We start from the raw sequence: 12,483 nt of genomic DNA, 5'->3' as shown, positions 1-12,483 counted from the left end.
AGCCACAATAGTATTAGTGAGGTCGGGCACTGATGTTGGGCGATTAGGCCTGGCTCGCAGTCAGCATTCCAATTAATCCCAAAGGTGTTCGATGGGGTTGAGGTCAGGGCTCTGTGCAGGCCAGTCAAGTTCTTCCACACCGATCTTGACAAACCATTTCTGTGTGGACCTCACCTTGTTCACGGGGGAATTGTCATGCTGAAACAGGAAAGGGCCTTCCCCAAACTGTTGCCATAAAGTTGATTAGCACAGAATCGTCTAGAATGTCATTGTATGCTGTAGCGTTAAGATTTCCCTTCACTGGAACTAAGGGGCCTAGCCTGAATTATGAAAAACAGCCCCAGACCATTATTCCTCCTCCACCAAACTGTACAGTTGGCACTATGCATTGGGGCAGGTAGCGTTCTCCTGGCATCCGCCAAACATCGGACTGCCAGATGTTGAAGCGGGATTCATCACTCCAGAGAACGCGTTTCCACTGGTCCAGAGTCCAATGGGGGCGAGCTTTACACCACTCCAGCCGACGCTTGGCATTGAGCATGGTGATCTTAGGCTTGTGTGCGGCTGTTCGGCCATGGAAACCAATTTCATGAATCTCCCGACTAACAGTTCTTGTGCTGACGTTGCTTCCAGAGGCAGTTTGGAACTCGGTAGTGAGTGTTGCAACAGAGGACAGACGATCTTTACCTTCCAACAGGACAATGACCCTAAGCACACAGCCAAGACAACGCAGGAGTGCCTTCGGGACAAGTCTCTGAATGTCCTTGAGTGGCCCAGCAAGAGCCCGGACTTGAACCTGATTGAACATCTCTGCAGCGACGCTCCCCATCCAACCTGACAGAGCTTGAGAGGATCTGCAGAGAAGAATGAGAGAAACTCCCCAAATACAGGTGTGCCAAGCTTGTAGCGTCATACCCAAGAAGACTCAAGGCTGTAATAGCTGCCAAAGGCGCTTCAACAAAGTACTGAGTAAAGGTCTGAACACTTATGTAACTGCGATTTCAGTTTTTTATTTTGAATACATTTGCTAACATTTCTAAAAACCTTTTTTTACTTTGTCATTATAGGGTATTGTGTGTAGATTGATGAGGGGATAAAACGATTTAATCCATTTTAGAATAAGTCTGTAACGTAACAAAATGTGGAAAAAGTCAAGGGGGCTGAATACTTTCCAAATGCACTGTATTTGAAGTTGCCGGGTACGCCATCATTTTATGTCACACGCCACAAAAACATTTTCGGGCATTCTGATCGTTGTTATGTATTAACTTGAGAAATAGTAAAGTCAGGTCTAACTTTGCATTGGGACTTTAATGTGTCTACTAATGCAAATCCATATGTTACATTTGGTTACATTTATCTTACCTACCCTTTAATAGAGATTTATCTTCTTAGATTAATCTCACGGGAAACCAAACCTTTCTCTAATTGGCCTGATGAATAATATGATAAAATGTTCCCCAATCATCTCTGAATGGGCTATAATGAGCATCTGAGGGCAGGACTGAGTGAGTTAATGCCTATCCTTTCCCATCTCTTTTGTCTGGTTGCCAAGGAGATACCATATTCGCCTGCTGTGGTAACATTGAATGGTTGCTTACTTTTCAAAATTGGTTTTCTTCCCCTCCAGCATAATGCTTTGACACAGCCACCAAATACCCTAAAAATGCAATGGATAAGGAAAATGTAAGCATGCCTGGGATTGAGATGTGCAATGCTGCTTAACTCAGCAAATAAACTACCCCACAGACTAAATAACAGCCCAAATTAAATATTAACAGTACAAAGAGGAGTGACAGACAAAGCAGAGATGCAGCACAACAGGACACAGATGAGACCGCAGCAGGGATACTCTGACAACAAAGAGCTTGTCATGACTCTGGGTTGTGTTTAGCCTAGAGATGATGCCTTGACAGGGTTAAAAAGGGGAGGGTGGGTGGGGGGGAAGCGAGCGAGTGAGAGAGAAAGACTGGCAGGCTGCCAGAGAGAGACACACTAGCAGTCCAGCAGCATGTTCATTAAGACATACTCCAGTCCCCTTTCTCCTCATCCGTTCTCCATCCTCATCCCCATGCTATCCCCTCCTCCCCTCTGTGTCTTCCCCATCATGGCGCTGTCCTGCTGCCAGCCTGACTGTGCTCTCGCTGGAGTTCCACATCACCACAGTACAGCGCTGCCGCCTTAAACACCACTACCGCAGCAGCACCGGCATTAAAACCTGCTGCACAGCACACAAACAGGCACTTAGGCTAGATACAGTGCCTTCGGAAAGTATTCAGACCCCTTGACTTTTTCCACATTTTGTTACGTTACAGCCTTGTTCTAAAATTGATTCAATCATATTTTTCCCTCATCAGTCTACACACAATACCCCATAATGACAAAGCAAAAGTTTAGACATTTTTGCTAATTTATTAAAAATAAAAAACTGAAATATCACATTTACATAAGTATTCAGACTCTTTACTCAGTACTTTGTTGAAGCACCTTTGGCAGCGATTACAGCCTTGAGTCTTCTTGGGTATGACGCTACAAGCTTGGCACACCTGTATTTGGGGAGTTTCTCCCACTCTTCTCTGCAGATCCTCTCAAGCTCTGTCAGGTTGGATGGGGAGCGTCGCTGCACAGCTATTTTCAGGTCTCTCCGGAGATGTTCGAATCAGGTTCAAGTCCGGGCTCTGGCTGGGTCACTCAAGGACATTCAGAGACTTGTCCCAAAGACACTCCTGCGTTGTCTTGGCTGTGTGCTTAGGGTCATTGTCGTGTTGGAAGGTGAACCTTCACCCCAGTCTGAGATCCTGAGCTCTCTGGAGCAGGTTTTCATTAAGGATCTCTCTATACTTTGCGCCGTTCATCTTTGCCTCATTCCAGACTAGTCTCCCAGTCCCTGCCACTGAAAAACATCCCCACAGCATGATGCTGCCACCACCATGCTTCACCATAGGGATGGTGCCAGGTTTCCTCCAGACGTGATGCTTGGCATTCAGGCCAAAAAGTTCAATCTTGGTTTCATCAGACCAGAGAATCGTCTGAGAGTCTTTAGGTGCCTTTTGGCAAACTCCAAGCGGGCTGTCATGTGCCTTTTTACTGAGGAGTGGCTTCCGTCTGGCCACTCTTCCATAAAGGCCTGATTGGTGGAGTGCTGCAGAGATGGTTGTCCTTCTGGAAAGTTCTCCCATCTCCACAGAGGAACTCTAGAGCTCTGTCAGAGTGACCATCGGGTGCTTGGTCACCTCCCCGACCAAGGCCCTTCTCCCCCGATTGCTCAGTTTTGGCCGGGCGGCCAGCTCTAGGAAGAGTCTTGGGGGTTCCAAACTTCTTCCATTTAAGAATGATGGAGGCCACTGTGTTCTTGGAGACCTTCAATGCTGCAGAAATGTTTTGTACCCATCCCCAGATCTGTGCCTCGACACAATCCTGTGTTGGAGCTCTACGAACAATTCCTTCGACCTCATGACTTGGTTTTTGCTCTGACATGCACTGTCAACTGTGGGACCTTATATAGACAGGTGTGTGCCTTTCCAAATCATGTCCAATCAATTGAATTTACCACAGGTGGACTCCAATCAAGTTGTAGAAACATCAAGGATGATCAATGGAAACAGGATGCACCTGAGCTCAATTTCGAGTCTCATAGCAAAGGGTCTGAATACTTATGTAAATAAGGTATTTCAGTTCTTGTTTTTTTAATTTGCAAAACATTTCTAAAAACCTGTTTTCGCTTTGTCATTATGGGGTATTGGGTGTAGATTGCTGAGGATTGTTTCAAAAAAATCCATTTTAGAAAAAGGCTGTAAAAGTCAAGGGGTCTGAATACTTTCCAAAGGCACTGTACTACACACTCACACATATGATCATGGATGCAGACAAACACACTGCAGCAAGATACAATATGATCATCCATCCAATAACTTCAGTTCAGAGAACAAGGACAGAATGTAGCTAGCTAAAGAAATTAAATATGATTCAGAAGGACTGCCATAGGGGGGCTAGGCATCCGACAGGGTTAAGAGGAATCTCACAAGAGAAGATGGAGGTGGATGGCAGTCTTCAAATAGTGCATTGGCTCAGATGGGGGGTAGAGACAGAAAGACAGACTGTCAGTGTGTGCTTGCTGTGTGGAGGCCCAGAGCAGAGGACAGGAGGCTAAGATAGAGCACCTAAATCCCCCCCCCCCCGCGATGACCGTGGATGTAAACATCATTGACTGCAGCCTTGTGCTCCCTCCAACCACACATCAGTATTTACAGTGTAATGCCTGTTTGCACCAAATAAATAGCTACACTACATTACAAGAAGAACACAGAGAGGGACTGTGTCCACTCAGCCTTCCTCTGCCTAATTCTTACACTGGTGCTCTGTGCATTCCTATGGTTTCGCAAAACATAACAAGGAAATATTTTGGATTAACTTTTAAACACAGGCTTATGTTTGTCTTGGTTCTACCGGCACAAAGTCCTCCTCAGTGGGTTGACATGACCCCAGAGAGGTTTCAGTACTGAACCCTACAGTCCTACCTGTCCCTGTCCCACAGTAGTCAGCATGTGCTAGCTTCAGTCAGTCAGTCAGTCAGTCAGTCTGCTAGTCAGGTTTCCAAGAAGAAAAGGCTGGGCTTGCTGCTGTGCTGTACAGAGTGCATCATATTACAGTGACAAAAAAGCCAGTAAGCCACACATAGGTCTGTGTTGCTCTCTACAGTACATATCATACAAGGTCAATTAAGACCAGAGCATTAGTACAGGCTTTGGGGAAAGGTTAGAGGCCTACTGGACTGCTCCCGTCACTCAAACAAGGGACATGTTCATCTCCTTGCCTCACCACCTGAAGCCAAGTGGAACTGTGAACCACAGCAGCTGAGCTAAACGAAGGAGCAGCTTTCCATGACAAATGCCATCCATCATAAAATAACATCCCGAGGGGAAAGACAAGTAGCAGTACTGGATTAGCATTAGCAATGCAGAACATTGGACAAGCAGCATTGCATGATTATTATTATTGAGGAACTAGTTTGTAGAATACATTTTTATTTATTTTATTTATTTCACCTTTATTTAACCAGGTAAACCAGTTGAGAACAAGTTCTCATTTACAACTGCGACCTGGCCAAGATAGAACATGGTTTGAGGGTGCGTTGGACCAGTGCCAGATGAAGAGTTTGCCTCAGGTTTGTATGATTTAAGAGGTCTCTTCAGAGTGACAACTTAATGCGAATACACCTTCAAAATGTAGCCACAGGGCTTATTGGCTTATCCCGATTTTGACAGTGCATACTGTATATCATGTCAGTACAGCTACAAGGCCAATATCAGCCAGCCACTATAATGGTTTTGTGACATTTGTGTCCTCTGTCCTCTTCTCTTCTGGCAGATCATCCTCAGAGAGAGGTACAGTGGGGGGTGACACACAGGACTCCTCCAGCCAGAGGACAGGACTACACCAGCTAGCAAGCCAACATCTCTCTCGCTGCTGCAGCCTGTAAGACACAGGGTATTTGTCCCAAATGGCACCCTATTCCCTATAGTGCACTACTTTTGACCAGGGCCCACAGGGCAGCTCAGTGTCACAGTGCAGACAGAGACTTCAAACACCCTGGCACAGGGTGACAATGCTTCAGCCCAAATCTAGAGAGAGACAGGGTTCCTGCTGGGGTGTCTCTGAACAAGACAGAGAGAGACAGAGACAGAGACAGAGAGACAGAGAGAGAGACAGAGAGAGAGAGAGAGAGAGAGAGAGACGTATGGGTAAGAGAGAGAGAGTAAGAGAGAGGCAGAGAAAGAGTGAGGGAGCGAGAGCGAAAGAGGGAGACAGAGAGGGAAGTATGGGGGAAGAGAGAGGGGAGTGAGAGAGTGGGAGTGAGAGTCAGAGAAAGAGAGGGAGAGAGGCTAGAGGAAGAGAGAGAGAGACTAGAAGGAGAGAGAAGCTAAAGGGAGAGAGAGAGAGAGGCTAGAGGGAGAGAGTGAGGCTAGAGAGAGAGAGGACGGCTGAACCATCCACTGAGATAGGGAGGGTAGGGGAGGTAGGGAGGCTGAGTGGAGACATTGAGCCGGTGTTGTCTGACTGGTTTCTTCATGCCTCATCAAACAGCTGATTCTGTGAGGTCATTGATTTGGTCAGAGAGACGGCCCAGCTTACCTGGTTGCCCAGGGCTACAGTGTGCTACACAGTGCAAGTGGCAGATTGATGGCTGAGAAAAGTAATACAGACTGGAGCCCTATCCTGCTTAGATTTAAAAATGATAAAAATGTGAGACAAGGGCTAGAGCTTATATTTTATTTTGCTGAGCTTGGGGTTGAGTATTTTTCCCAGAGCTATTGAATCTGCTTTGGGTAGCAAAACGGATATAAATAGAGCAACAGGAGTTTGGTGTGGATTGGTAAAGGAGATTATTAGTGTGTTTTAGTGGAGGGGTTTACAGTGTTTTGGTGGATTGGTGGATTGGAGCAGGGCAGAAAAGCCTTAGCAGTGTCAGGTGCCGATTGCTGAAGAAGACGTGATCCTGAGTTTGGATACTGCAGCGCCAGACAAGCAGGAGAGCAGGGCCAGCAAGCACTGTACCAAACGTAAACACACAGTACCGCAAGCAGGCCTATGTTCTGACAGGCCACAGTGCACAGACATCAGACACACACATACATTAATCTTGCCTGGAGTAGCCTCAGGATTAGCTGCTATAATGACAGTGTAATATGCCTTTGAAAATACTGCTCCCATTTTTGTGATCTTTTTTTCAACATCTGACGCACCTGCATCAAACTATCATTAGGTCTACCATTACATGTTAAATGTTGTTTTAGCGTTGAAGTGAGGCAAGGCTGCTGGGTCTACACAGACACACCCTTGTACGGCAGAGACATAAAAAAAAAAGACTGCAGCAGAGAAACCATTGTGAGAAAGGAAATGTCAACTACTACCACACTGATCACAGCTCTCCCTCGGTTGTTAGCCTGTAGGTCGTCATTACATATGTATAAATCATGATGAAGTCCACTGTGAGCTGAGAGGACAGACATGTACTGTTGTTATCCCTGCCCTCCCTCTAAGTCTTAATGGGACAGTCTGCCAAATGAAGGACTAAATCACAGAGAGAACAATGAGACAGATATTTCACTGGATGTATAAATGTGAAGCATCCGGTTGGCGTTTCCACTCAATACCAAATATGGTAGTGAGAGGAGCCCACTGGCGGGCAGTGAGAGAAGACGGAACAAGATGGATTTTGGCCGACATTCTGCAAATGTTCTCAGCAATTAAACATTTTATCTCAATACAGTTTTCTGTTCCCAAAACTACAATCTGTTATGAACAGAGTGGACTACATTTTGTAGACTTTACCCTTTGCAAAAGTTTTTTTTTTTTTTATAGTGCTGTTTAGAAGGAGTGCAATGGCGAATTGAGTTATGACACACTCGCACTTCACAGAGTAGGCGTTCCCTAACGGAAATATGCAGACGCATACTAGAACGCGCCAATAGGATCTCGCTAGCATGTGCTTGGCTCTGCCCACCATGACTAATTTGTTCCCATTGGAAATGACAAGCTGTGGTCTCTTGGTTTAGTTATAAAAATCTTTGACTAAATACTACTGTACTACTACATTAATTCCGCACACATCACACATTACCAGCTAAGCTAGAGCAGTGTCAGTTACTATGTTGGCAGGTTAGGACTAGGCAACATGTAGAAGAGCAGGAGGAGAGATTCACTATTCTTCTGTTAGGGATTGGAAGGTATGCCTATAGGACCCCTTGTTCAATCCATTACATATGATATTTTTCCATTCAATTGAGAAAAACAACAGGCCTGTAGTGATGACAGGACCAGATATAGGCCTAGTTCTAGGTTCAAGTGAAAAGCTGTGGTTATCCTTTGGTTAGGCTACAGAGCAATGTATTGGGAGATGTCAGTGACCATAAAGCCTGCACTACTTAGTCTGACCTTAAAATGTTCTCAGGCATGTCCCCCAATCCACCATTTACGGAGAATGCCCCACACACACACACTCTCTCCCTCTGGCTCTACCCAAATACTTTCACATTACTCTGCCCATCAGCCACAGTCTGCATCCAGGCAAGCGTCGCTCTGAGGTCCAGCCACTGCATGCTTTTCAGAGGCACAGCAGAGAAATCATTACACTACCAGACAATGGAGACTTCCAACTTCTCCATATGACCTTGACAAGGAATACATCAGCTGATGTGACCACCCTGAAGCTTTTTGAAGCACACTAAAACATACAACATTTCACCAAAACAAGGATGTGGAGAAAAGGAGGACATTTGGAAGCACATCCCTTTAACCTGTGACACAGCACTAGTGTCATCACTGTGAAGGATCAATATGTATTGCGGACCATCTGGGCTGCAATCAAAAAGTGATTACAACCTTCTTTGGCCCTGTGGAACCCCATGCCTGAACCCCTCTCACTTAGTCATCACTCAACCTCTATAGAGCTCCTTCATCTGAGCAGTAACCAGGCCAGGGCAGCTCCAATTAGGCCTCTCTCTCTTTCTCTCTCTGTAGCAACACAGCTTTCAGGTCCTAAAGACCACCTCCTAGCCGTGCCAGAAACAGCAGGCGGGGAGGGTGGAGAGCCTGGGAGTGCTTTGCCTTAGTTTACCAGGTCAGAGGGCCTGAGGCTTGGGGCAGAAACAGCTAAACACAGAGACTGCAAGGAGGCAAAACAGGGCAGACACAAAGGTCTGAGACCCACTAAACTATGTAGGCCAGGGCAAGTATGGCTTTGTTTAGATTGAGATCTCAGAGGTACCAGCATAAAATAAACTACGTATCACAACAAGAAATCACCAGCTTTGTAAATAAAACAAGGAAATATCCACACAGACAGTTGGGAAAGAAAAGGCGCATTGACAAATTGGACTGCTGATGTCCTCACAATTGGGATAGATAAGTCATAGGCCTATGAAAGAATTCCAAAATATTAGCAATCTTTTTGCATGAATATCTGTTTTTTAAGGAAAACAATTAAGTTTATGTTAAGGTGCAATGCATCTCACGTTATTCAGGAGAAGTGATTCTTCTAGAATTTGGAAGGAAGGATTAAGGTAAAACGCCGTACTGCCATTCTAATTCCGCTTGTCCCAGGCACATAACATAGGCTACATACAGTACCAGACAAAAGTTTGGACACACGACGCTGGGCCAATTGTGCGCCACACTATGGGACTCCCGGTCACGGCCGGTTGTGAACAGCCTGTGATCGAACCTGGGTCTGTATTGACACCTCAAGCACTGTGATGCAGTGCCTTAGACCGCTGCTCCACTCGGGAGGCCCCTGCAATAATAGTGTTTAACATGATTTTTGAATGACTACCTGATTTCTGTACCCCAAACATACAAATATTTGTAAGGTCCCTCAGTCGAGCAGTGAATTTCAAACACAGATTCAACTACAAAGACCAGGGAGGTTTTCCAATGCCTTGCAAAGAAGGGAACCTATTGGTAGATGGGTAATAATAATACATAAATAAAAGCAGACATTAATAGCCCTTTGAGCATGGTTAAGTTATTAACTACACTTTGGATGGTGTATCAATACACCCAGTCACTACAAAGATACAGGCGTCCTTCCTAACTCAGTTGCCAGAGAGGAAGAAACCGCTCAGGGATTTCACCATGAGGCCAATGGTGACTTTAAAACAGTTAGAGTTTAATGGCTGTGATAGGAGTAAACTGAAGTTCAACAACATTATAGTTGCTCCACAATACTAACCTAAATTAGAGTGAAAAGAAGGAATACATGCATCCTGTTTGAAATAAGGCACGAAAGTAAAACTGCAAAAATGTGGCAAAGAAATGAACTTCATGTCCTGAATACAAAGTCTTATGTTGGGGGCAAATCCAATACAACACATTACTGAGTACCACTCTCCATATTTTCAAGTATGCTTGTCATCGGCAAGGACTAGAGAGTTTTTCAGGATAAAAATAAACAGAATAGAGCTAAGCACAGGCAAAATCCTAGAGGAAAACCTGGTTCAGTCTGCTTTCCAACAGACACTGGGAGACAAATTCACAAGGCCAAATATACACTGCAGTTGCTTACCAATACGACATTGAATGTTCCTGAATGTCCTAGTTACAGTTTTGAATCGGCTTGAATATCTATGGCAAGACTTGGAAATGGCTGTCTAGCAATGATCAACAACCAACCAAGATTTTTTTTTAAAATAATGTGCAAATATTGTTCAATCAAGGTGTGCAAAGCTCTTAGAAATGTACCCAGAAAGACTCACAATTATAGTCGTCGCCAAAGGTGATTCTAACATGTATTGACTCAGGGGTGTGAATACTTATGTAAATGAGATATTTCTGCATTTCATTGTCAATAAATTTGCTAAAAACATGTTTTCACTTTGTCATTATGGGGTATTGTGTGTAGATGGGTGACAAAAAAAATCAATTTAATCCATTTTGAATTCAGGCTGTAACACAACAAAATAAGGAATACGTCAAAGGGTATGAATACCCTTCTTACCTTGAAGTTGGAGGAGTTGACCCAGGTGGTAGCGATGCCGTCCACCATCCTGTCCAGAGCCGTCTGGTCTTGCTCCAGGTCCTGGGACTTCTCCTTATCCACAATGTAATCTATGAGCTCCTGTCCCACCTGCACCTTCCGCCCCAGGTCTTTCTGCACCACCTGGGCCAGACAATACTCCATATTGACCTCCATGGTCTCTGCCTCGTCACTCTCTCCTCGGTCCCACCACTAACTAACACTGCTCCAGGCAGTGGGAAGACAGAAAACAAATGGGTGTGACCCCTCCTGGTCGTATGTATGACCCAGAGAAAAAAGGAAACACAAGCGCACACTCCACACACTAGCTGGTGCAGCCTATTTATATCCCTTGGGCAGGCACTGGGCTAGGCTAGGCTATGTGATGTGTGCTGGAGGCTGGGCCACGGGGATAGATGGATTCTAGAGAATGGCAACTATGCACCATGTGTGTCTGGATGGCAGCTGGGAAGGGTTTTCTTCTCTTCTCCCGCTCTCTTTCTCTTTTTTTATTCTTTGTGATGAAGTGAGTCTGAGCCAAGCTGCTAGTACCAGGCTGAGCAGAGATGGTGGATGTGAGAGCAGCAGTGGGTAAGGCTCAGGCAGTAACTGGAGATGGAGAGCAGGGAAGGTCTGGAAGGGAAGAGCTTCATAACTTAGTGGTCCCTGGTTCCCAGGAAGCCCTACAGGGGTCAAGAATAGAGAAGTGGAGACCGTTAACACAATCCCACCCTCCTGTCTTCAAAATAGTAAATGCTACACAACCTGCCGCCATGGCAACTGGGGTCAGTGAAGAGTTCACGGGAGCCCCCAACCCGTTGACACGTCATTTGAAAAACATTCACACCACTTGCTCTCTCTTTGACATGCTGACAGCTTGTTCACTGCAAATAAGATGGCTTTGTTTTCACACCACTTGCTCTCTCTTTGACATGCTGACAGCTTGTTCACTGCAAATAAGATGGCTTTGTTTGTGTATGACGTGACCTGCCAGCAAGGAATGCCTACTTCTCCTAAAATTGGGCTCCCGAGTGGCGCAATCGATTCCAGGCTGTATCACAACCGGCCGTGATTGGGAGTCCCATAGGGCAGCGCACAATTGGCCCAGCGTCACCCAGATTTGGCCGGTGTAGGCCGTCATTGTAAATAATAATTTGTTCTTAACTGACCTGCCTAGTTAAATAATGGTTAAATAAAAAATTAAAAAATTAAATAGTACATAGAATATAGAATATGTCTCTGTCTGGACAATACATTTGTGTGGTCAGATATGCCCAACTGGTAAGGGGCTAAAGATTTGACTGCCAGAAAGTCTGACATTACCCACATACTAAGAACCATGAAGTTTATCTTAAATGAAATAACTGTAAAATAGATATCTGTAAATGTAGCGGTGAGTCTGTGTTGTTTTGCTAACTCCTATGGTAGTTGTTAAGCAATGGGAGTTTTGGGACCTGGCAATAGCAACTCATTTCATGTAAACTGTACGGTTTTATTATCATGATTCTCAGTTTGTGGGTAGTGTCAGATGCATGAATAGACAGAGCACACTCACAAAGGATTATTCAAACAAAGACTGTCAGACCCACAACCTAGCTCTGGGACACAACGTAGTTGTCCTAAAGCTACCCACAACCTAAGCAGTCATACAACAAATGTAAGACATGTAAGGCACCATTATTTTGTTTTGTTATTTACACTGTCTGAATGCACGTCAGAGAAAGCAAACGTTTAGCTAGAATGAATGAACAGATACAATTCTGACACACATCCTTGTGCTTGAATCTTTGTACAGTAGCCTTGTACAGTTGCCTAGATAGTTGTTTTATCTGCTTGGCTGACAGCTAGCTAACAGCAGCCGTATCCATTTGTCTCGCTCGTATTGTTAAACAGTTAACTATTACTTAGTCAGGTGCTATCTGGTTCAAATAAAACAAAAATGCAATAGTTCAATGGAAACACATTCAAAA

The 12,483-nt window shown here is 44.9% G+C and overlaps 1 protein-coding gene across 1 annotated transcript in view; it reads right to left on the bottom strand.

Moving 5' to 3' along the window:
- Positions 1–12,483, bottom strand: part of LOC311143315 (CLIP-associating protein 1-B-like) — a 105,389-nt gene that overhangs the window by 92,577 nt on the left and 329 nt on the right. The window contains exon 2 of the mRNA XM_084179145.1: positions 10,496–11,196. Coding sequence (XP_084035271.1) covers positions 10,496–10,690 — 195 coding nt within the window. The 5' untranslated portion in view covers positions 10,691–11,196. The remainder of the gene's footprint in view (positions 1–10,495; positions 11,197–12,483) is intronic.

This window comes from Coregonus lavaretus (assembly GCF_964263955.1).
Source record: "Coregonus lavaretus genome assembly, chromosome: 16".
Lineage (NCBI taxonomy): Eukaryota > Metazoa > Chordata > Actinopteri > Salmoniformes > Salmonidae > Coregonus > Coregonus lavaretus.
Note: the sequence above shows the minus strand (reverse complement) of the source record. Positions and strands in the feature narration are given on the sequence as shown.